Source organism: Loxodonta africana, chromosome 5 (genome assembly GCF_030014295.1).
Source record: "Loxodonta africana isolate mLoxAfr1 chromosome 5, mLoxAfr1.hap2, whole genome shotgun sequence".
In the NCBI taxonomy this organism is placed as follows: Eukaryota; Metazoa; Chordata; class Mammalia; order Proboscidea; family Elephantidae; genus Loxodonta; species Loxodonta africana.
This window is the reverse complement of record NC_087346.1, coordinates 80,663,867-80,688,976: the sequence shown is the minus strand read 5'-3', so window position 1 is coordinate 80,688,976 and position 25,110 is coordinate 80,663,867. Positions and strand designations below refer to the sequence as shown.

Here is a 25,110-nt window from a genome sequence, read left to right as displayed (position 1 = left end):
ACCATCTCCCTGATACCAAAACCAGGTAAAGACATTACAAAAAAAGAAAATTTTAGACCTATATCCCTCATGAACATAGATGCAAAAATCCTCAACAAAATTCTAGCCAATAGAATCCAACAACACATCAAAAAAATAATACACCCTGATCAAGTGGGATTTATACCAGGTATGCAAGGCTGGTTTAATATCAGAAAAACCATTAATGTAATCCATCACATAAATAAAACAAAAAATAAAAACCACATGATCTTATCAATAGATGCAGAAAAGGCATTTGACAAAGTTCAACACCCATTTATGATAAAAACTCTATCCAAAATAGGAATTGAAGGAAAATTCCTCAACATAATAAAGGGCATCTATGCAAAGCCAACGGCCAATATCACTCTAAATGGAGAGAACCTGAAAGCATTTCCCTTGAGAACGGAAACCAGACAAGGATGCCCTTTATCACCGCTCTTATTCAACATCGTACTTGAAGTCCTAGCCAGGGCAATTAGGCTAGACAAAGAAATAAAGGGTATCCAGATTGGTAAGGAGGAAGTAAAGCTATCACTATTTGCAGATGACATGATCGTATACATGGAAAACCCTAAGGAATCCTCCAGAAAACTACTGAAACTAATAGAAGAGTTTGGAAGAGTCTCAGGATATAAAATAAACATACAAAAATCACTTGGATTCCTCTACATCAACAAAAAGAACACCGAAGAGGAAATAACCAAATCAATACCATTCACAGTAGCCCCCAAGAAGATAAAATACTTAGGAATAAATCTTACCAAGGATGTAAAAGACCTATACAAAGAAAACTATAAAACTCTGCTACAAGAAATTCAAAAGGACATACTCAAGTGGAAAAACATACCCTGCTCATGGATAGGAAGACTTAACATAGTAAAAATGTCTATTCTACCAAAAGCCATTTATACATATAACGCACTTCCAATCCAAATACCAATGTCATACTTTAAGGGGATAGAGAAACAAATCACTAATTTCATATGGAAAGGAAAGAACCCCCGGATAAGCAAAACATTACTGAAAAAGAAGAAGAAAGTGGGAGGCCTCACCCTACCTGATTTCAGAACCTATTATATAGCTACAGTAGTCAAAACAGCCTGGTACTGGTACAACAGGCACATAGACCAATGGAACAGAATTGAGAATCCAGATATAAATCCATCCACGTATGAGCAGCTGATATTTGACAAAGGACCAGTGTCAGTCAATTGGGGAAATAATAGTCTTTTTAACAAATGGTGCTGGCATACCTGGATATCCATTTGCAAAAGAATGAAACAGGACCCATACCTCACACCATGCACAAAAACTAACTCCAAGTGGATCAAAGACCTAAACATAAAGACTAAAACGATAAAAATCATGGAAGAAAAAATAGGATCTACCCTAGGAGCCCTAATACAGGGCATAAACAGAATACAAAACATTACCAAAAATGATGAAGAGAAACCAGATAACTGGGAGCTCCTAAAAATCAAACACCTATGCTCATCTAAAGACTTCACCAAAAGAGTAAAAAGACCACCCATAGACTGGGAAAGAATATTCAGCTATGACATCTCAGACCAGCGCCTGATCTCTAAAATCTACATGATTCTGTCAAAACTCAACCACAAAAAGACAAACAACCCAATCAAGAAGTGGGCAAAGGATATGAACACACATTTCACTAAGGAAGATATTCAGGGAGCCAACAGATCCATGAGAAAATGCTCTCGATCATTAGCCATTAGAGAAATGCAAATTAAAACTACGATGAGATTCCATCTCACACCAACTAGACTGGCATTAATTCAAAAAACACAAAATAATAAATGTTGGAGAGGCTGCGGAGAGATTGGAACTCTCATACACTGCTGGTGGGATTGTAAAATGGTACAACCACTTTGGAAATCCATCTGGCGTTATCTTAAACAGTTAGAAATAGAACTACCATACAACCCAGAAATCCCACTCCCCGGAATATACCCTAAAGATACAAGAGCCTTCACACAAACAGATATATGCACACCCATGTTTATTGCAGCTCTGTTTACAATAGCAAAAAGCTGGAAGCAACCAAGATGTCCATCAACGGACGAATGGGTAAATAAATTGTGGTATATTCACACAATGGAATACTACACATCGATAAAGAACAGTGACGAATCTCTGAAACATTTCATAACATGGAGGAATCTGGAAGGCATTATGCTGAGCGAAATGAGTCAGTTGCAAAAGGACAAATATTGTATAAGACCACTATTAGAAGATCTTGAGAAATAGAAAAAACGGAGAAGAACACATACTTATGTGGTTACAAAGGGGGGAGGGAGGGAGGGAGGGAGAGGGTTTTTTATTGATCAATCTGTAGATAAGAACTGCTTTGGGTGAAGGGAAAGACAACACTCAAAACAAGGAAGGTCAGCCTAATTGGACTGGATTAAAAGTAAAGAGGTTTCCGGGATAAAATGAAAGCTTCAAAGGTCAGCGAAGCAGGGGCTGGGGTCTGGGGAACTTGGTTTGAGGGGACTTCTAAGTCAATGGGCGAAACAATTCTATTATGAAAACACTCTGCATCCCACTTTGAATTGTGGCGCCTGGGGTCCTAAATGCCAACAAGCGGCGATCTAAAATACATTAATTGGTCTCAACCCACCTGGAGCAAAGGCAAAGGAAGAACACCAAGGTCACACAACAACTAAGAACCCAAGAGACAGGAAGGGCCACATGAACCAGAGGCCTACATTATCCTGAGACCAGAAGAACTAGTTGGTACCCGGCCACAATCGATGTCTGTCCTGTCAGGGAGCACAACAGACAACTCCTGAGGGAGCAGGAGACCAATGGGATACAGACCCCAAATTCTCATTAAAAGACCACACCTAATGGTATGATTGCGACTAGAGGAATCCCAGAGACAATGCTCCCCAGAACTTCTGATGGCACAGGACAGGAACCATCCCCGAAGACAAATCATCAGGCATGAAAAGGACTGGTCAGTGAGGGGGAGAGAGATGCTGATGAAGAGTGAGCTAATTAAATCAGGTGGACACGGGAGAGTATGTTGGCAACTCTTGACTGGAGAGGGGATGGGAAGATAGAGAGAGAGGGAAGATGGCAAAATTGGCACGAAACGAGAGACTTAAAGGGCTGACTCAATAGGGGGAGAGCAAGTGGGAGAAGGGAGTAAGATGTATGTAAACCTACATGTGACAGACTGATTGGAGTGGTAAATGTTCACTTGAAGCTTAATAAAAATTAAAAAAAAAAAAATGTATTGTGGCTGTAGGAATAAACAAAACAGAAAAACAACAAAACAAATGTATTTTCAAGTTGTACTAATGGTAATGTTGTGTCCAAATAGACAACCACTATGCTCTACTGGCCACATTAAGGCTGAAGAATTATGTTCTGGACTCTAGACTTTAAGGGGAAAGTTGATGGACTGACTGGATCATGTGTATAGGGGAGCATCCTGAATAATAAAGTTTCCAAAAAAGATGATTTATGACACGTGGTCTAATGAACTAAGGATATGTGGTCTGGAAGAAAAAAAGTATGACTTTAAGAAGATGTGGTGGTTTTTTTTTTTTTTTAATAACCATAAAGGGGGAAAAATCTTTGTAATAATCAGAGCTGCCTGAAAATCCCTAGTTCTTGAATAGTGAGTTCCCTATCACTGCAGCGATTGGGAAAAAGATAGATAAAAATTTATCAAGGTCCTTATAGAGCATTATTTACCAATTTTTATTAACTTTTGCACCATTTTGAATGACAAAAAACTCATGCCCTCTTTTAACATCATATTTTAATAAACTGAATATTATAGCTAAAAACACATGTTAACAGTTGTCATATTTGAACTTTTGTTCTCTGGAGAATATGTTACATTCCTTCTTTACTCCTTACCACTTAGAATCACTGCAGAGAATTTTCATTTATTGAGTAGCAGTTTAGACACTCTGAATTTTAATATTTTCTCAAGTTCTGAGATTCTGTTATTTTATATTTTAACTTCTGGAAGAAAGATTAGATTTATTTGTGCTTTTCTACAGAGGAAGTTAACAAGAAAGATATTTTCTTTCTTGGACTAGAAAGTAGAGAGAGGGGTTGTGTGTGGATAATTCACTTACAGATATTTACGAGTTTATTGTATCATTCTGATTTTAATTAAACATGAATACTTTTGAATAGCAAAGTGGCTATTAAAGTTATTCATATATTCAGTAAACATTGAATAAACTCTTTCTATGTACCAGGAGCAGCCCTGGTAGTGCAGTAGTTAAGAGCTCAGCTGCTAACCCAAAGCTCAGCAGTTCAAATCCACCAGCCTCTCCTTGGAAAACCCTATGGGGCAGTTCCACTCCGTCTTACATGGTCATTGTGGGTCGGAATTGACTCAATGGCATTGGGCTTGGTTTTTGGTTTTCTATGCAGCAGGAGCTGTTCTAAGTTCCAGAGGTGCAGCAGTGAACAAAACCTCCACTCTTGTAGAGCTTACATCTTAGTGGGAGAGATAGCAAATAAACAAGCAATAAAATACAATGCCAGGTAGAGATTACTGCTAAAGAAAAATGAAGCTGGGTGAGGGGATAGAGTACACAGGGGGTACTCTTTTAGATAGATTGGTCGGCTAAGTGATAGGTCAGCATTTTCTGGGGAAGTGACTCCCTGAAGCGGAGTCCTTTTCTTGGCCGTTCTGCATTTGCCCACCAGATCCAATCTCTGCCCTTCCCTGCCCTGCTCTGGCCCGGGGAGGCTGGCTGCTGAGGACTGTCTTACCTGAGCTCCCCTGCTGCTGGTTCCTGGCAGTGTTTGGCACCACCAGGAGATCAGAGGGAGAAGGAGAGCATGGTCACTTCTGGGTATGTCTTATCTACTCCCTTCCTACTTCCATTTGCTTTCTACTTCCTCCTGTGTCTGTGGCTTCTGCTGAGGAGCCTCCCTGTCTCTCTGCAAATAACATTATTTCTTCCTTCTGCTTCTTCAGCCCGAGGGATGGTACAAGCTTCCTGCTGTTTCTAATCTCTAAATTCCTGAAGAGTCCTTGTTTTTCTCTTAACCCTGATCATATCTTTGAAAAAGTCACTTCATTAACGTTTCCAGCTGTCTCCATCTGACATGTCTGAGGCTAATTCTGTTTCCTGCTGGGACTCTGACTGATTCAGACCTAATAAAGAAACAAATCAAGGAAAAATCTAGGGGGAAGAGCATCCCAAGCAGAGGGAACAGCAAATGCCAGAGCCCTCAGGGAGGAGTGTGGTTGGATTGTTCCAGAACATGAATATTTGAGAGCTTATTCTATCATCCTGGTTTTAATTAAACGTGAATGAATTATGGGGAGGCTGGTAGGAAATGATGTTGGAAAGGTAGCCAGGGCTAGCTTATGTAGGACTTTGTAGGCCGTGGCAAGGACTTTGATATAAGCCAAGGTTGATTAAGAGCAGGAGATTGACATGGCCTGACTTATGGTTTTAAAAGATCACTCAGACTTCAGGGAGAATTGACTCTAGAGGAGCAAGGGTAGAAACAGAACAGCTAATGCACTTGTGTATAATAGATCCAGATTTTCCCTAATTTGTTTTATATTCGAACAAACAAAATAATTTTACTCTTTGTTTCTACCTTTATTCTTGCCACTTAGTACTTCTGTGTTGCAGAGACAATTGTGACTCCTCTTACTTAATCTAAGACTTGAATGAGGGCCTTTTTCATTTTGTCTGTCAATTAGATGTAATTGGTAATTTCTAGACTTTAAACTTAAATTGCTGAGTATTTACAAACTAGGAAGGAAGAGTACAAGTTACAGAAGACATTAAGTTTTATGAAGAGGCTAATGATAGTTAAATTGGTTTCAACCAAATTTAATTCAATTCCCTATTCTTACGTAAGGTCTCTTCTGGAACCCTGAATGTATTTTGACTGTAATATAATGATTCCTGGAGCAGTGGTTTGCCTTCTCATAGAGTACAAATAGAAATGTTCCCTTTTCCAGAAGTCACCAGTAAGCTGCTACAGCAACCACATGTCTTGTTTTGTTGAGAAATTATATTCAGGTAATATCAAATGGAAAATTTTGAGTGGGTTTGACAGAAGTGAGATAAATGCTTAGTGAGATAAACTTTTTCAGGCCACAGATCAACATTAAGTGAAATACTGCTATAGTGATTGACACATTCATAGGAGATAAATGTTATATTGACTTATTTTTAGAAACACTTTGATTCACAAACAAGACTCTCAGAATTTGGTGAGTAAAGAGATATTTGAGTGGTCATCCTTCTCCATCTCTAACTCTAGACATAATGATATTTACATTTTTTTAAATTAAAAAAATTTAAAGGTGACAGTTAATCCTAATGTTTAGGATTTGCAAAGAATATTTCATAGTTGCCTTTAGTTTCCATGTATCAATTGTAATATCAATTGAATATTTTCTTCTATTAGAGCAAAATTCCCCAGGATGCATTCATGCTCATGTTTTGTTTTATTAACCATGAAAAATAGCAAATGGTGATCACAGTCCTCTTGCAAGATCCACTGATAGTTTTCTGTGATTAAATCAGTCCTTATGTCACAAGTTGTTTTTGCCAATACTGTCGTCATCCTTGAGTTGATCCTGTAGAATCACTGTGAGTGCCTCTTTAAAAGCCTAAGTCAACACTGAGAATAAGGTGTTAAAAAGAAGACAGGAAAAGAAAAGACTGGAAGGGAAAGGAACACAAGGGAAAGGAAGGTCAAGCATATATGAAATTAGCAAAATAAGAGCCGAGAGGTACTCAGACCTCCAGGTGTGGAGACAGTATTAAGGCTGTTATCCCACAGAGAGTATCCTCCTACCACTAGAGGGCACCAGTTAGGTGCACAACAATTTTAAGCTGGCCCCACACCTTCCTGGTCCTGGTCTGAAGACATTTTGAAATAAGTCAATGGGAACAAGCCCTGTTTTTGACCTTGTATTCCAGCTTGAAAGTCTCTGGTAAGTTATAAAGGTGTGCTGAACGCTAGAAGAGAACGCTGTATATGACACTGCAGTCATCCTGAAGAAATGAATATTTGGTTAATGGTAATTTTTGTGGAAGAAATAGCTAATGATTGCTATACTTCCACTTCCTCAATGATCACCTGAGATTTAAGGAACAAAATATGTAGGTATTGGGAAATCACAGTGAAATTATAGAGAAAATATGAATTAATGTAAAAAATAAATTCTAAATAACAAGACAATAGGAATAAAGTGTTATTAAAATGACCACATCATGCATTATGTGTGGGAAATAAACAAATACAATTAGCAGTGAGTATTAAAGAAAGAGCTGGTGATCTAATGGCATAGGTAGCTCGAACAGGGAGGGCTGGACCGCTGTGATACCTAGAATGTCAGCATATATGTAAGCAGTCACATCTAGAACTCAGGAAGAGTAGAAGGAGGAGTACTGTGTGATGTATCAGAAAGATTGATTTTGTCTGAGAGGTGACAGTGAAGAATGTGGTGATGAAATCTCTGAATGGGCTTGCAGAAGAAAAAAGTAAAAGAGGAAATCATTGTGTAAATCTCACAATAATCATGGGCGTCGATAAAGTTAGTTAATGTTAACAGTAATCTCACCCCTCCAGTTTCTCAAATTACCATAGTACAGATTTTATAGGTTTAACTATATGTATCACTTACGTCTTAAACATCTCCTTTCCTGTTCCCCCCCAAATTGTGATTTAGGCTAATTTAGAAGCTCAAACCTGAGAAGGTTTCAAGACTCTACTCGAAGTCACCCTCTCTGAATTCACAGAGACAATTAATCTGTTTCTATAGCACTTTAATGTATCATGGTTATAGCACTTATTGCCTGTTTATAGTTGTCTGTCACCTTCCCTGAACTATGGCAGAGACAGGACTGGGATTTTTTTTTTCTTTAGAGCTTGATATTCCAGTGCTTAGAACAACATCTGACACACAATTAATGTTCAGTAAATAACGTACTGCATTGACTTTGAAATTGCAGCTGGAAGAAGCACTTCTTCAAATTGATAAAAATGTAGCTGATAAATTTTTAAAAGATGGAATCATTGTATTTATTAGTTGATTTACACAGTGGCAGCAATATTTTTGTGATCAACTGAACACTTCTAATTTGTCATTTTATCAAGTAGTTGATAAAGCCATAAAAGTGAAATATTTGTTCATCAAAGAGTGGTCCAGAACACTAAGCGAAGAGTGGTCTGATCTGAGTACAAATGTTAAGATTAAGAAGATATGAGAAGGAAGAGTAAAGAGACTATTATAGACGTCTAAAACACAGTAAGAGTATAAACGGTTGAATGAAAAGTAATCGTTTAGGGGAAGAAATCGTATAAGGCTAATGATAAAGAAAGGAAAGCTGGCCATGATAGAACACCAATTCTAAGGTTGCATTTGAAGTTCCTTTGGTTCTTTCATATCTCTTACTTCAAGGAAACTGGAAGAACTCCTAAGTTTGTAAACGTTTTATGAATCTTTATTATCCTGGAAGGATAGGCAAGTTATTTTGTAGATACTGCCCAAAGGACACTCCACCCATCTGAGTAAACTCTGTGGAACTAACTTCATTCAAAAGATGAACTGCTGAGTCAAGGCCACTTGCATGTTAACCTCTGGATAGAGAGTGCCACAGTGGTGAAAGCTGGCGTTTTGTCCACTAAGCCATCCCCTCCAGCATGATGAATGAACCTTCACAGTTGTAACTCTAGCGTCTCTATTGCAACACTTTTAATGATAGACACTAATATAAAAGAGGATAAATGGGCAATTCGGTGAAGTAATTTGGAATATTCATACTTACTTGTCATAAAATGCTAGGTGACCAAACAACTTCCTTTCACCAGTTTTCCCATCATGTTATGACATTCTAGATACACTCCCATCAAACATCATCCTGTGTTCCCACTAGGGTTTTCCCTCTGGTGGATTTCCTCCTCTGTGGTGCAGGGTTAGTAATTTTCAGGATGCTGGGACACTGAGAAGTTCCAAGGGGTGTGGCGTGGAAATCATCTGTTCCACCATACACAGCTAATGCGACTTGGGAGTGGAAGTTGCTCATTTACAGCCCTGGGTGCTTCCCGAGTGGATGACAGCGTATTTCACAGCTTCACTTATGCCATTGTTCTTCCCACATCCTATTTGTCATTCTCCAGCTTGTCCCATTTAGCTAACCTCCGCTTCTCCATTTAGAGTTTCTTCCCTTCTTCCTAAATCTGTCATTTATCTCAATTTTGTCAATTATTTTTAATGGTATATAATAGTGTAAAAGCATAGGCCTTGGTTAGAGTAAGAATTCCAGGATTTAAATTCTAACTCTGCCACTTACTAATTGCACAAACTTTGTCAAGTCATCCCATCTCATGGAGCCTCAATCTCTTCATCAATATGGTATGAAAAAGAAGAACCTTTAACACTTTGTTGTTAACCCAACCAGTCCACATAAAAAGCATAACACAGTGAATGGCATACATATACTCAATAAATGTCATGTGCTAGCAAGTTACATGCTATTTCCTCTTAGCTCATTGTATATGAATGTTTAAATAATAATTTAGAAATAATAAATCATTTGAATCATTAAGCTACAGATTCCTAGGTTAATGCTTGACTGCTAACTGAAAGATTGGTGGTTTGATTCCACCCAGAGGTACCCTGGAAGAAAGACCTGGTGATCTACTTCCAAAAAATCAGCTATTTTAGCACAGTTCTACTCTGACACACATGGGTTTGCCATGCACTGGAGTCACCTCAATGGCAAATGGTTTTGTTTTGTTTTGTTTTGCTTTTTCTACAAAACCAGAGGAATGTATTTTCTGGTTATTTTTGATACTAACATAGTATCAGAATTGACTGCTCCTCCTAAACATGAATAAATTAATCTAAGAAATAATTTACACATAAGAGACCAAATTTATAAAAGCTTATTTTCACTTAAAATTTGTGGCTTCTCAGTATGACATCAGCCTTTGATCATAGATGTATATGCTGTTGGCCCCTAGATAAATCCCTTAGTCCCTCTCCTTTTTAGGAGCAATCTGACTTTGTAAGGGAGTAAGGAACATTGAGACACTTGGACAAAGGGACTTTTCTCTCAGGCATGTTCTCCAGTATCTCTTTCTTTCTCTTTCTAACCCTCCACACCCCTACCCATTCCACTCCCTGCCAGCCTTTACCGAGTGGGCAAAGCCGCCCTGCAGGAGAGCTTTGTCAGTGTGTGGCAGAGCAGCTTGAAGGCTCAACTATTATTTTTTCCCTGTAGCCAATTATACGTCCTTACTACAAAAACCTGTAAAATGCAGACAATAGGGAGAGAAAGAACCCGTAACTCCAGCTAAAGAGAACCGCTCTTAATAATTTGATGTATGGCCTTCCATGATTTTATATTTATATGTAAATCCAAATATTTACACAATTCTTTCATCCTGTCCATGCTATTTGTATTCTACATCTCTACACTGTGTACATTTTTCCTCATAAAATGCATTCTTCTAAAATATGATTTCTAATGTCTATGTAGTACTCTAAGGTGTGTTTACATTTATTCAATTCTTACATTGGACATTTCGATTGTTCCCAGTTTTTTGCTATTATGAATAATGTAATAAACAACTGTGAACTTTTTGTACTTCTTTGTAAACATCTAAGATTATTTGCACGAGAGATCTATAGTATTTAATATATTGGTCTTGAGTTACTTATTTGCTTATGAATGGTTACTTTTATTGTCAAAAAATTACTATTTAGACATTTATTTATAAATAATATTATTTATAACATTTGTATTATATATAAAACAATTTTATGGGCCTGTTATCATTACAAATCAGTATACTTAAAGAGTTTAAGGATACAGATGAGAAAATGGTAAGCTATGGCATAAGGGTTTGAAAAGGGACTAGAATAAGTAGCAGCACCATGTGCTGGGAGAAGCATCGTCTTTAAAATGAGGAGGAGCTGGTATAAATTTCAGATTTGACCTTGAAAATCACACCTAACTTTCTGGACTTGATTTTAAACTATTATAAAATGGACATAGCAATACTAGTGTAACAGGGTGCTATAAAAATTAAGTGCCAAGCACCTTTTGTTACTGTTATTGTTGTTGTTGGTTGCTGTGATGTTGGCTCCAACTCACGGCCACCTTATGTATAACAGAACAAAACGTTGCCTGATTCTGTGCCGTCTTCATGATCATTGGTATGTTTGAGACCATTCTTGTGGCTATTGTGCCAATCCCTCTCATTGAGGGTTTCCCGCATTTTTCTTGGCCCCCTCTACCAATCTTGATGTCCACTTCTAGTGATTTGTCTTTCCTGATGATGTGTCAAATGTAAGTGAGTCAAAGTCTTGCTACTCTCCCTTCTAAGGAAAATTCTAGATGCATTTCTTCTAAGATTAACTTATTCATTCTTTCAGCAGTCCATGGTATATCCAGTAGCCAAGCACATAATGGGTACTAAATGAATGTAATTTCCCTTTCCTTTGGTCTAGTATTGTTTGTAACCCTATGTCTAAAATTGAAATATGCTTTAAATTGAAATATAGACATAAAAAAAGCAGGGTTTATTCTCAAAAGAGTTCTTATTTAAGTTGCTGATACTTTGTTAATATGAACTGTAAAATGTGTATGCAAATTCAGATTTTTCCTTGACCCATTGTAGCTTTAAATAAGCAAAAACATTCCCCAAATAATTTAGATCCTGAGAACCATCCCAAGGCTGTATTTCTTTTTTCTTAATTTATCTAAGTTTTTTTTTCTTAATTCGTTATAATTGCAGGGTTACAATCTTATATTCAAGTGGAAAAGCCCAATAGAGAGTTGAGATATGTGGATTTGGAGTTGGTGAGAGAACTCCAATCTGGAGTGACAGGTTTGGAGGACATTAGCATCAGTGGTAGGAGACACTGAGGCATGGATAAAACCATCTAGAGTGAGTTTATTTATATTATGTGAAAGAAAGACAACCATGGATTGAGCAGTCCTGTTCTGACATCTCTGAAGTGTGTTGGTTGACATGGTAGTTTCCGTAAAGTTGCCTTTTGCAGTGCCAACGAAAGATGGCTTATTCTTGCCATAACATTTGCTTTGATTGGTTGTATACTAAAAAATTGATATTTTTCTGAAGCTTTGATGCCTAATACCTATCGTTCCCTTATAAGTCCAACTTTTATCATCTTTGAGAGCATTCTTTTTCAATAACATGAGAAATTATCTATGATAAACAAAAATATACCATGTGGTAGAGGAAAAATCATATAAGAACAGTATGATTGACTTAATTTCATAAATATTGAATCTTTTACATGTATAGCCTTAAGCTTCATTAATAAATGTTTCTAACAGCCTGTGTTTGTTGTTCATGCATGCCTTCTGGTCTGTACATGATGGATTTATCATGATCATCCTATGCCTTTGCCTTTATGTCATTTGACTTCCATTATATGACTTGGGCCAGTGTTACTCAATTGACATTACTTTTTTTAGCCTCAATTCTCACAGCCTCTTATATCTTCATAGTATGCTTCCACCACTGAGATCCTAGTTTTAGTAACCATGTATTTCCCAGCCTATTCTTTACTCATTCTAATGCTTTGTAAAATAAGAAGAAATTGTTTTCTCAATCCTTTATGGACTGCTTATCCTATTTCTGAATCTGCATTGCCAAATTTTTGGTTGAAATGTCTATTGATTCTTATTCTTTAAGAACTAGGACCTGAAAACAAAAGCCCTACATGAATGTATTTCTTGCTGTATTTTTTTTCTGGCCATCCATCCTATTTTATGTGGTCTCACTCATGTCTGTTTATTCTTAATACTTGGGCTGTCCATTCAACCCTGCTGAAATTCTCGTCAAGACAATTCATGACATGCCCAGTCTGCATGCCAGCAGGGATTAAACGCCTTCTCTCCCTCTGCTAGTAAACGATACTTCCGTGTTAAAAACAGGATAAGTTCTAAGGTATCTAATCCATATTTAATAAAATGTGGAGCCTAAAGCCATTATACTTTTCCTGATCTATCAGTAGAGAATTCAATAAGTACTCTTAGGCCTCTGAATGGTCTTTGGAGGTGCCCCTTGAAGGTTATCAGTCACTTCAACAAATGACTCCAATAAATGCTGTGTGAACTACACTGAAGAAGAGGCTTAGTTTTTTTTTGACTCACCATAGTCACAGCATACTTTCCCCTTTCTAGGTTTATGAATTATTCAATAGGATTTACTTTATATGAGGAGCCCTGGTGGCACAGTGGCTAAGTGTATGGCTGCTAACCAAGAGATTGGTAGTTAGAACCTACCAGCCACTCCTCAGAAACCCTATGGAGCAGTTCTACTCTGTCCTATAGGGTCGCTATGAGTCAGAATCAAATCCATGGCAACAGATTTTTGGTTTTTACTTCATATTGTCTTCCTTTATAGCATTAAAAATGTTTAACAATACACATGTAAGGCATGAAATAGGCCTCAATGTTACATAAATTTAAATATATCATGCTAACATAGGATAGCATGGAAAGTATTTAAATTTAAAAAGTCCTCTCTCAAACATCTTATTGTGAATTTAGAAGTGCTTCAAAATAGTAAGAAAATGGAAAGTATTTAATTTAAAAAGTACTCTCTCAAGCATCTCATCGTGAATTTAGAAGTGCATCAAAATAGTAAGAGAGAAGAGAAATGGAAATATAAAGGACTTAGATGAGATATGTGATCAATAGGGAATAACAAGAATTACAATGGGTCAACATTGAAAGAGACCATCACTCCCACAATACTTTGGCCTCCACAGTTGCCAGGACCATGTCTTATTTTCCTTTGTATTTCCTGTACCTAGTGAAGACCCTTATACCCATGACTTGAAAACTCATTGTTGAATGAATAAACCTTTTTCTTTAGAAGTCCAGTGTTTATCTTTGTTTAAGCTTTCTTCTAAGAAATTGAAGGTGACTTTCAGAGGGGTAGATGGTCTCTTCAGAGCCCATTCAGCCTTAGATTCTCTTTAATACCTTGTTTGGGGCTGCTCCACTTCATAAAGGCTTAATGTGGCAATGCATCAACACCATTGACTCAGAGCTTGCACCTGCAGAGTTCAAAGGTAAGGTAGGGTGGAGGCAGAGATAGAACTGGGAAATGATGACTGCCTTCAATGAAAGAACTAGAAAATGCTACTGCTTTACTTTCTAGTGTGGGTAGGAATATGAGCCTTTTTGTAGGTGAAGTCATTATTCCTGTGGTATATTGTGAGTGTGTGGCATTACTGAATATCTGTTCTAGAGATATGTTGACTGACAGAAGGTAAAATTATTTTGATATATAAATAACAACCAAATTTTGTATGACTATGTGGATCATAATAAATTATGGATTACATTGTGAAAAATGGAAATTCCAGAACACTCAATTGTTCTCATGTGGAACCTGTACATAGACCATGAGGTATAACTTTGAACACGATAAGTGAATGCTACCTGGTTTAAAATCAGGAAAGGTGTGCATCAGGGTTGCATCCTTTCACCATACTTATTCAATCTGTACACTGAGGAAATAAGCCAAGAAGCTGGGCTATATGAAGAAGAATGCAGCATCAGGATTAGAGGAAGCCTCTTTAACAACCTGTGATATGGAGATGATGCAACCTTGTTTGCTGAAAACAAAGAGAACTTAAAGCACTTACTGACGAAAATTAAAGACTATAGCCTTCAATGTGGATTACATTTCAATATAAAGAAAGCAACAATCCCCCCAAATGGACCAATAAGCAGCATCATGATAAACGGAGAAAAGATTGAATTTATCAAGGATTTCATTTCACTTGGATCCACAGTCAACACCCTTGGAAGCAGCAGTGAAGAAATCAAAGGACGTGGTGATTAGCCTCTGGGGTCTTAAAAGCCTGAGTGGCCATCTAAGATACTCCACTGGTGTCACTCCTTCGAGAGCAAGGGAGAATGAAGAAAACTGAAGATACAAGGGAAAGATTAGTCCAAAGGACTAATGGACCACATCTACCACAGCCTCCACCAGACTGAGTCCAGTACAACTAGATGGTGCCCGGCTACCACCACTGACTTCTCTGACAGGGATCACAATAGAAGGTCCTGGACAGAGCTGGAGAAAAATGTAGAAAAAATTCTAACTCATAAAAAAAGACCAGACTTACTGCCCTGACAGAGACTGGAGAAACACCGAGAGTATGGCCCCTGGATGCCCTTTTAGCTGAGTACTGAAGTCACTCTGAGGTTCACCCTTCATCCAAAGATTGTTGTTGTTGTTGTTAGATGCTGTCAAGTCAGTTCTGACTCATAGTGAGTCTATGCACAACAGAACAAAACACCACCCAGTCCTGCGCCATCCTCACGGTTGTTGCTATGCTTAAGTCAATTGTTGCAGCCATTGTGTCAATACATCTCATTGAGGGTCTTCCTCTTTTTAGCTGACTCCCTGCTTTACCAAGCATGTTGTCCTTCTCCAGGGACTGATCCCTCCTGATAACGTGTTCAAAGTATGTGAGACAAAGTCTCGCCATCCTTGCTTCTAGGGAGCATTCTGGTTGTACTTCCTCCAAGACAGATTTGTTTGCTCTTCTGGCAGTCCATGGTATACTCAATATTCTTCACCAACACCACAATTCAAAGGCGTCATTTCTTTTTCAGTCTACCTTATTCACAGTCCAGCTTTTACATGCATATGAGGCAATTGAAAATACCATGGCTGGGGTGAGGCGCACCTTAGCCCTCAAGGTGACATCTTTGCTTTTTAACAGTTCAAAGAGAACTCTCGCAGCCAATTTGCCCAATGCAATGTGTCATTTGATTTCTTGACTGCTGCTTCCCTGGCTGCTGATTGTGGATCCTAGTAAAATGAAATCCTTGACAACCTCAATCTTTCCTGCGTTTATCATGATGTTGCTTATTGGTCCAGTTGTGAGGATTTCCGTTTTCTCTATGTTGAGGTATAATCCATACTGAAGGCTGTGGTCTTTGATCTCCATTACTAAGTGCTTCAAGTCCTTTTCACTTTCAGCAAGCAAGGTTGTGACATCTGCATAATGCAGGTTGTTAATGAATCTTCTTCCAGTACTGATGCCCCATTTTTCTTCGTATAGTCCAGCGTCTCGGATTATTTGCTGGGCATACAGATTGAATAGGTATGCTGAAAGGATACAACCCTGATGCACACATTTCCTGACTTTAAACCATGCAGTATCCCCTTGTTCTGTTTGAATGACTGCCTCTTGATTCATGTACAGATTCCTCACGAGTACAATTAAGTGTTCCAGAATTCCCATTCTCCTCAATGTTATCCATAATTTGGTATGAGCCACACAGTTGAATGCCTTAGCATAGTCAATAAAACACAGCTAAACATCTTCCTGGTATTCTATGCTTTCAGCCAGGATCCATTTAACACCAGCAATGATATCCTTTGTTACACGTCCTCTTTTGAATCCAGCTTGAATTTCTGTCGGTTCCCTGTCAATATACTGCTGCAGCCACTTTTGAATGATCTTCAGCAAAATTTTGCTTGCATATGATATTAATGATATTGTTCGATAATTTCCGCATTCACTTGGTTCACCTTTCTTGGGAATAAGCATAAATATGGATCTCTTACAGTCGGTTGGCCAGGTAGCTGTTTTCTAGATTTTCTGGCACAGACAAGTGAGCACTTTCAGTGCTGCATCCGTTTGTTGAAACATCTCAAGTGACATTCCATCAATTCCTGGAGCCCTGTTTTTCGCCAATGCCTTCAGTGCAGCTTGGACTTCTTCCTTCGTTACCATTGGTTCTTGATCATATGCTACCTCCTGAAATGGCTGAGCATCAACCAATTCTTTTTGGTATAATGTCTCTCTGCATTCCTTCAATCTTTTTTTGATGTTTTCTGTGTCACTTAATATTTTCCCTGCAGAATCCTTCAGTACTGCAATTTGAAGCCTGAATTTTTTCTTCAGTTCTTTAAGCCTGAAAAATGCTGAGCGTGCTCTTTTCTTTTGGTTTTCTATCTCCAGGTCTTTGCACATGTCATCATAATACTTTACTTTGTCTTCTCGAGCTGCCCTTTGAAATCTTCTGTTCAGCTCTTATTACTTCATCATTTTTCCCTTTTGTGTTAGCTATTCGACGTTCAAGATCAAGTTTCAGGGTTTCTTCTGACATCCATTTAGGTCTGCGCCTTCTCTGCTTTCTTTTCAATGACCTCTTTTTTTCTTCATGTATGATTTCCTTGATGCCATTTCATAACTCGTCTGGTCTTTGGTCATTAGTGTTCAATGGGTCAAATCTATTCTTGAGATGGTCTCTAAATTCAGGTAGGATATACTCAAGGTTGTACTTTGGCTTTCATGGACTTATTCTAATTTTCTTCAGTTTCAACTTGAACTTGCATATGAGTAATTGACGGTCTGATCCGCAGTCAGCCCCTGGCCTTGTTCTGACTGACAATACTGAGCTTTTGCATCATCCCTTTCCACAGATGCAGTCAATTTTGATTCCTGTGTACTCCATCTAGTGAGGTCTCTGTGTATAGTCGCCGTTTATGTTGGTGAAAAAAGCTATTTGAATGAAGAAGTCATTGGTCTTGCAGAATTCTATTATGTGATCTCCAATATCGTTTCTATCTCCAAGGCCATATTTTCCAAAAATGGTTCCTTCTTGGTTTCTAACTTTTGCTTTCCAATTACCAGTAATTATCAGTGCATCCTGATTACATGTTCAATCAATTTTAGACTGCAGAAGTTGGTAAAAATCTTCAATTTCTTCACCTTTGACCTTGGTGGTTGGTATGTAAATTTGAATAATAGTCACATTAACTGGTCGTCCTTGTAGGCATACAGATATTATCCTCTTCCTCTTCAAGTTGTCATTCCCAACATAGTAGACCATATGATTGTCTGAATCAAAATGGGCAATACCAGTCCATTTCAGCTCACTAATGCCTAGGATATCAATGTTTATGCGTTCCACTTCACTTTTTTTTGACGATTTCCAATTTTCCTGGATTCATACTTCATATATTCCAGGTTCTGATTACTAATGGATATTTACAGCTGTTTCTTTTCGTTTTGAGTCGTGCTACATCAGCAAGTGAATGTCCTGATAGCTTGACTCCATCTACGTCATTAAGGTCAACTCTACTTTGAGGAGGCCACTCTTCTCCAGTCGTATTTTGACTGACTTCCAACCTGAGGGGCTCATCTTCCAGCACTATATCAATGTTTCACTGCTATTCATAAGGTTTTCACTGGCCAATTCTTTACAGAAGTAGACTGCCGGGTCCTTCTTCCTAGTCTGTCTTAGCCTGGTTGTTCAACTGAAACCTATGTTCTATGGGTGACCGTGCTGGTATTTGAATACTGGTGGCATAGCTTCCAGTATCACAGCAACATGCAAGCACCCACAGTACTACAAACTGACAGATGCACAGGGGATCCAAAGATTAGATAGGCCCATAAAACAAAACAAGACTAAAGAAGCACACCAGCCCAGGGGCAAGGACTAGAAGACAGAAGGGGACAGGAAAGTTGGTAATAGGGAACCCAAGTTCAAGAAGGGAGAGTGTTGACATGTCGTGGGGTTGTTAACCAATGTCATAAAACAATATGTGTGCTGTTTAATGAGAAGCTAGTTTGTTCTGTAAACCTTCATCTAAAGTACAATAAAAATAAAAAAGAAATGATATATTGCATTAGGCAAATCTGCTGCAAAAGACCTCTCTAAAGTGTTAAAAAGCAAAGATGTCAGTTTAACAACTAAGGTTCACCTGACCCAAGCCTTGGTGTTTTCAATCACCTCATATACATGTGAAAATTGGACAATGGATAAGGAAGACTGAAGAAGAATTGATGCCTTTGAATTATGGTGTTTGTGAAGAATATTGAATGAACTGGTGAAGAATGAAGAAGAGCAAACAATTCTGTCTTGGAAGAAGTACAGCCAGAATGCTGCTTAGAAGCGAGGATGTCAAGGCTTCACACGTTATCAGAAGGGACTAGTTTCTGGAGAAGGACATCATACTTGGTAAAGTAGAAGGTCAGCGAAAAAGAGGAAGACCCTCAAGGAGATGGATTGACACAATGACTGCAACAATGGGCTCAAACAGCATCGATTGGGAGAATGACGCAGGACCTGGCAGTGTTTTATTCTGTTGTACCTAGGCTCACTGTGAGTCAGAACTGATTCCATGGCACCTAACAACAACAACAAATACCAAGCAAATCAAACCCATTGCCATCCAGTCAATTCCAGCTCATAGCAGCCCTAAAGATCTGCCCCAGAAGGTTTCTAAGGCTGTAATCTTTATAGAAGCAGACTGCTACATTTTTCTCTCATGGAGCAGCTGGAGTGTTTGAACCACTGACCTCTCAGTTAGTAACCTAGCACTTAACCACTGTGCCACCAGGGCTCTTCTAAGATCTATACCAAAACAACAACAACAAACAAAAAAAAAAAAAACATTGCAGTCAAGTTGATTCCGACTCACAGGGACCTTATAGGACAGAGTAGAACTGCCCCATAGGGTTTCCAAGGAGCAGCTGGTGGATTTGAACTTCTGACCTTTGGCTAGGAGTGGAACTCTTAACCACTGAGGCACTAGGGCTCCTATTAGATCTATAAAACAGAAGCCAAACCTGTTGCTGTTGAGCCAATTCTGACTCATAGCGACCCTGTAAGACAGAGTAGAACTGCCCCGTAGAGTTTCCAAGGAACACCTGATGGATTCTAATTGCCAACCTTTTGGTTAGTAGCCATAGCACTTAACCACTATGCCACTAGGGTTTCCGATTATTATTATTTGTGCCTGTATAATAGTGTCCACATGTCTAATTAAAATCCAAGAAAACTGAGTATTTAAAAAAAACCAGAGGTCAAAATGTCATACATCAATGCTTGCACAATGATCGGTACAAAGGAGGTTTTTGAAATGGGCTGTGGGTAATCTGACTATGCATCTGGCCACCTATTTTAGGTGTGGTTTTGGTTCTGAAGGAAAGCAATGTTGTCATATATCTGTTGTGCCCCTTCAGGGAACTGTTTATGACAGTCTTTCCTTTTTATCCATTAGATAGGTGGGGAAAGGCTTCTGGCTGTACCCCTTCACCTTTCACCTAAGCACATTTCCTCCAAATTTATTTCTGATTTGATTAGTTAATAATTGTTTGTTTTAGAGTGATTTACCTTTGTTACAAAACCTGAGGATTAATGAGTACTATGCACAAGTGTGGGCTTTCTGATTGTAGTTGGAACAAAATCAAATATGTCATAGTTCTTCTCTTAGTGTGCTGATTGCAGGCAGTGTACTCCTAGTATCTTACTAATATGTGCCCTTTAAATTATTCAGGACAATAATTAATGTCACGGCTCAGATACTACATTGTAAATGAAAGCCAGGTCCATTTTAATAATGTTTCTATTGAGTTTCTATTGTGTGTTTCATAATTCTACTTACTTTTATTTTAAATATAACAAGAAAGTTTCATTGAGTCTGTAAAACACACACACACATACACACATCCCAAGGTACACATCATAATATACATCCTTCCCAGGATAGTTGGTCCACATATTCCTAAAAAGAAAGTGGTATATTATGCCAGAATGTGTGAGAATCCCTCCATGTATATTTTAAGAGTAGCATAAGTTCTTTAAGTCACTAAGATATCATCCCCAAATGTACTTCTTTTGAGTAAAAAACATTTTTAACACCCACTTTATGATAAATTGTCTTTTCACTTTTTAGTGCAAGCGAATATTGAACTGCTTGGTATGAACTCAGAAAATGGCATTAGTTTACCATGGCTGTACTGTATTAGACAGTAAACCTAAGTACATTTCTTTAAATAACAAATATAGGTAGTCCCCGACTTACAATGTATTCAAGTTAGGACAAACCACACTTATGTCCATCAGTTTTTCTGGAATATTGCATCTTCCTAGGAGAAAGTTACAGAAAAATGCATGCAGGGGATATGGAAAAAAAATACTGAATTATGTGAACACGCTTCAAGCTTTTGTTCAGGATAATATGACGGAAGAGATCAGTGGAAAAAATCATCCAGATGGCAAAAATGCTGAATGTAGAACTTGATATCACCGATGTAGAACAGCTCATAGATCACGAAGAAGGGGAATGATGGATCAAGACTTAATGAATTTTAAAGAGGAAAGAAATACTGAAAAAGAAAGAAATAATGAAGAAGAGGAAGGAGAAAAGTTGTCAAAAAAATTTTTTACAGTGAAAACATGGACCCAATCGATCACTTTGCTAAAGTCGGTAGGCAAATTTGGGAAGCAATGAGATGTTACTGTGAAATATATAAAGAAAAAAAAGAAAAGGACCATTCAGACAGCTCTCACTAATTTTCTGACTAGAAACACCATCCCCTTTCCCAGGGATAATTCGGCTGATCCAGAATCTTCCACAAGTGGAGTTATTACCGCAACTAACAAAACACCAACATCGTCCAACTCTTCATCATCTGAGTAAATGTTTATGATTTGTGCATTTTTTATATATGTATCTGTGTATTAAAATATATCTGTAAGTTTATATGTGGAAATCCTGGTAGAGTAGTAGTTAAGTGCTACGGCTGCTAACCAAAAGGTCAGCAGTTTGAATCTGCCAGGCACTCCTTGGAAACCCTGTGGGGCAGTTCTACCCTGTCCTGTAGGGTCGCTATGAGTCAGAATTGACTCGATGGCAGTGGGTTTGGTTTGGTTAAGTTTATATGTAATGTTTCCAATCCACAAAGAAAAATAAAGAATGAATTTATAAAAATAGTGATAATAAAAGGCAATAATGTTGCTATTGTTAGGTATCCTCGAGTTGATTCCTACTGATAGAAACCCTGTGTACAACAGAACAAACCACCACCAGTTCCTGCACTGTCCTCACAGTCGTTGCTCTATTTGACCGCATTATTGCAGCCACTGGAATCGACTCGATGGCACTGGGTTTTTTTTTGGGGGGGGGGGTGCCAGTACATCATATTGAGCGTCTTCCTCTTTTTCGCTGACTCTTTATTCTACCAAGCGTGATGTTCTTCTCCAGGGACTGGCCCCTCCTGATAACATGTCAAAAGTATATGAGACGAAGTCTAATGAGTATTCTGCCTGTACTTCTTCCCAGACAGATTTGTTTATTCTTCTGGCAGCCCACTGAATATTCAATATTCTTCACCAACACCATAATTCAAAGGCATCAATTCTTCTTCAGTCTTCCGTATTCATTGTCCAGCTTTCACATGCATATGAGTTGATTGAAAACATCATGGCTTGGGTCAGGCACACTTAGTCCTCTTGAAAGAGGTCTTTTGCAGCAGATTTGCCCAGTGCGATGTGTCTTTTAATTTCTTGACTGCTGCTTCCATGTATGTTAATTGTGGATCCAAGTAAAAAGAAACCCTTGACAACTTCAATCTTTTCTCCGCTTGTCATGATTTTGCTTATTGGTCCAGTTGTGAGGATTTTTGTTTTCTTTATGTTGAGGTGTAATCTATACTGAAGGCTATTGTCTTTGATCTTCATTAGTAAGTGCTTCAAGTCCTCTTCACTTTCAGCAAGCAAGGTTGTGTCATCTGCATATCACAGGTTGTTCATGAGTCTTCCTTCAATCCTGATGGTACATTCTTCTTCATATAGCCCAACTTTTTGGATTATTTGCTCAGCATGCAGATTGAATAATTATGGTGAAAGGATACAACCCTGATGCACACCTTTCCTCACTTTAAACCAGATAGTATCCCCTTGTTCTGTCTGAACAACTGCCTCCTGATCTATGTACAGGTTCCTCATGAGCACAATTAAGTGTTCTAGAATTCCTGTTCTTCACAATGTTACCCATAATTTGTTATGACCCACACAGTGGAATGCCTTGGCATAGTCATAAAATGGAGGTAAACATCTTTCTGTTATTCTCTGCTTTCAGCTAAAATCTATCTGATACCAGCAATAATACCCTTCGTTCTATGTCCTCTTCTGAATCTGGCTTAAATTTCTAGTAGTTCCCTGTTGATGTACTGTCGTAACCATTTCTGAATGACCTTCAGCAAAATTTTACTTGTGTGTGATATTAATGATAATTTCCCCATTCTCTTAGATCTCCTTTCTTTGGAATGGGTACAAATATGAATCACTCCCAGTTGATTGGTCAGGTAGCTGTCTTCCAAATTTCTTGACATAAACAAGTAAGCACTTCCAGTGCTGCATCCATTTGTTGAAACATCTCAATTGGTATTCTGTCAATTCCTGAAACCTTGTTTTCTGCCAGTGCCTTCAGTGCAGCTTGGACCTCTTCCTTAAGTACTATCAGCTCTTGATCATATGCCACCTCCTGAAGTGGTTGAATGTTGACCAGTTTTTTTTTGGTACAGTGACTCTGTGTATTCCTTCCATCTATTTTTGATGCTTCCTGTGTCATTTAATATTTTTCCTGTAGAATCAACTCAAGGCTTGAATTTTTTCTTCAGTTCTTTCAGCTTGAGAAATGCCGAGCATGTTCTTCTCTTTTGGTTTTCTATCTCCAAATCTTTATATATTTCATTATAATACTTTGCCTTCTCGAGCTGCCCTTTGAAATCTTCTGTTCAGTTCTTTTACTTCATCAATTCTTCTTTTTGTTTTAACTACTCTACATTCAAGAACAACTTTCAGAGTCTTTTCTGAGATCCATTTCATTTTTTTGTTTCTTGTCTTTTTAATGACCTCTTTCTTTCTTCATGCATGATGTCCTTGATGTCATTCCACAACTCAGCATGTCCTCAGTCATTAGTGTTCAGTGCATCAAATCTATTGTTGAGATTGTCTCTAAATTCAGGTGGGATATGCTTAAGGTCGTACTTTTGCTCTCATGGACGTGTTCTAATTTTCTTCAATTTCGTCTTGTACTTGCGTATGAGCAATTGATGTTCTCTTCCACAGTCGGCCCCTGGCCTTGTTCTGACTGATGATATTGAGCTTTTCCATAGTCTCTTTCCATAGATGTAGTCAATTTGATTCCTGTGTATTCCATCTGGCAAGGTCCACATGTAGAGTCACCATTTATGTTGGTGAAAAAGGTATTTGCAATGAAGTCATTGGCCTTGCAAAATTCTCTCATGCGATCTCCAGCATCATTTCTATCACCAAGGCCACATTTTCCAACTACCAAACCTTCTCCGTTTCTAACTTGTGTTCCAATCACCAGTAATTTTCGATGCGTCTTAATTGCATGTTTGGTTGATTTCAGACTGCAGAAGTTGGTAAAAATCTTCAATATCTTCATCTTTGGCCTGAGTGGTTAGTTCGTAAATTTGAGTAATAATCATATTAACTGGTCTTCCTTGTAGGCATATAGATACTAGCCTATCACTGACAGCATTGTACTTCAGGACGGATCTTGAAATGTCCTTTTTACGATGAACACGATGCTATGCCTCTTCAATTTGTCATTCCTGGCATAGTAGACAATATGATTCCGATGCCAGATGGCCAATATCATTCCATTTCAGTTCACAAATGCCTACGTTTTGATATTAATGAGTTCCATTTCATTTTTGACAACTTTCAATTTTCCTAGATTCTTACTTCTCACATTCCATGTTCCAATTATTAATGTATCTTTGTATCTGTTTCTTCTCGTTTTGAATCATGCCTCATCAGCAAATGAAGATCCCAAAAGCTTGACTCCATCCATGTCATTAAGGTCAACTTTATTTTGAGGAGGCAGCTCTTACCCAGTCGTATTTTGAGTCCCTCCAACTTGAGAGGCTCATCTTCTGGCACCGTATATCCCCATGTCTGTCAGTTTGTTATACTGTGGTGACTTGAGTGTTGCTGTGATGCTGGGAACTTTGCCACTGATATTTCAAATGCTGGTAGGATCACCCTTGGTGGACAGGTTTCAGCTGAGCTTCTAGACTAAGACAGACTAGGAAGAAGGACCTGGCAGTATACTTCTGAAAAAATTGGCTAGTGAAAACCTTATGAATAGCAGTGGAAAAGGCAATGATAATGAAAATTAAAAAAAAAAAAAAAAACTGAGGTATTCTGTTTTCATCAGAACCAACTTACAAGAGTGTCTTCAGAATGGAATCCCATTAAAGTCAGGGAC

General features: G+C 38.2%; 1 protein-coding gene across 16 annotated transcripts in view; it reads left to right on the top strand.

Annotated features, from left to right (window-relative positions):
• Positions 1–25,110, top strand: part of MTHFD2L (methylenetetrahydrofolate dehydrogenase (NADP+ dependent) 2 like) — a 230,645-nt gene that overhangs the window by 89,040 nt on the left and 116,495 nt on the right. For 8 of the 16 annotated variants that reach the window (XR_010322075.1, XR_010322081.1, XR_010322076.1 and 5 more), the window contains one exon: positions 4,726–4,874. The exons of 7 other annotated variants lie outside the window; for them this stretch is intronic. Coding sequence is in view for 1 of the 9 variants with exons in the window: in XM_064285704.1 (XP_064141774.1) it covers positions 3,374–3,438 (65 nt within the window). In the remaining 8 variants the exon portion in view is untranslated. Of the gene's footprint in view, positions 1–3,373; positions 3,487–4,725; positions 4,875–25,110 lie in introns of those variants that run through there. One more of the 16 variants, XM_064285704.1, reaches the window with a different exon arrangement.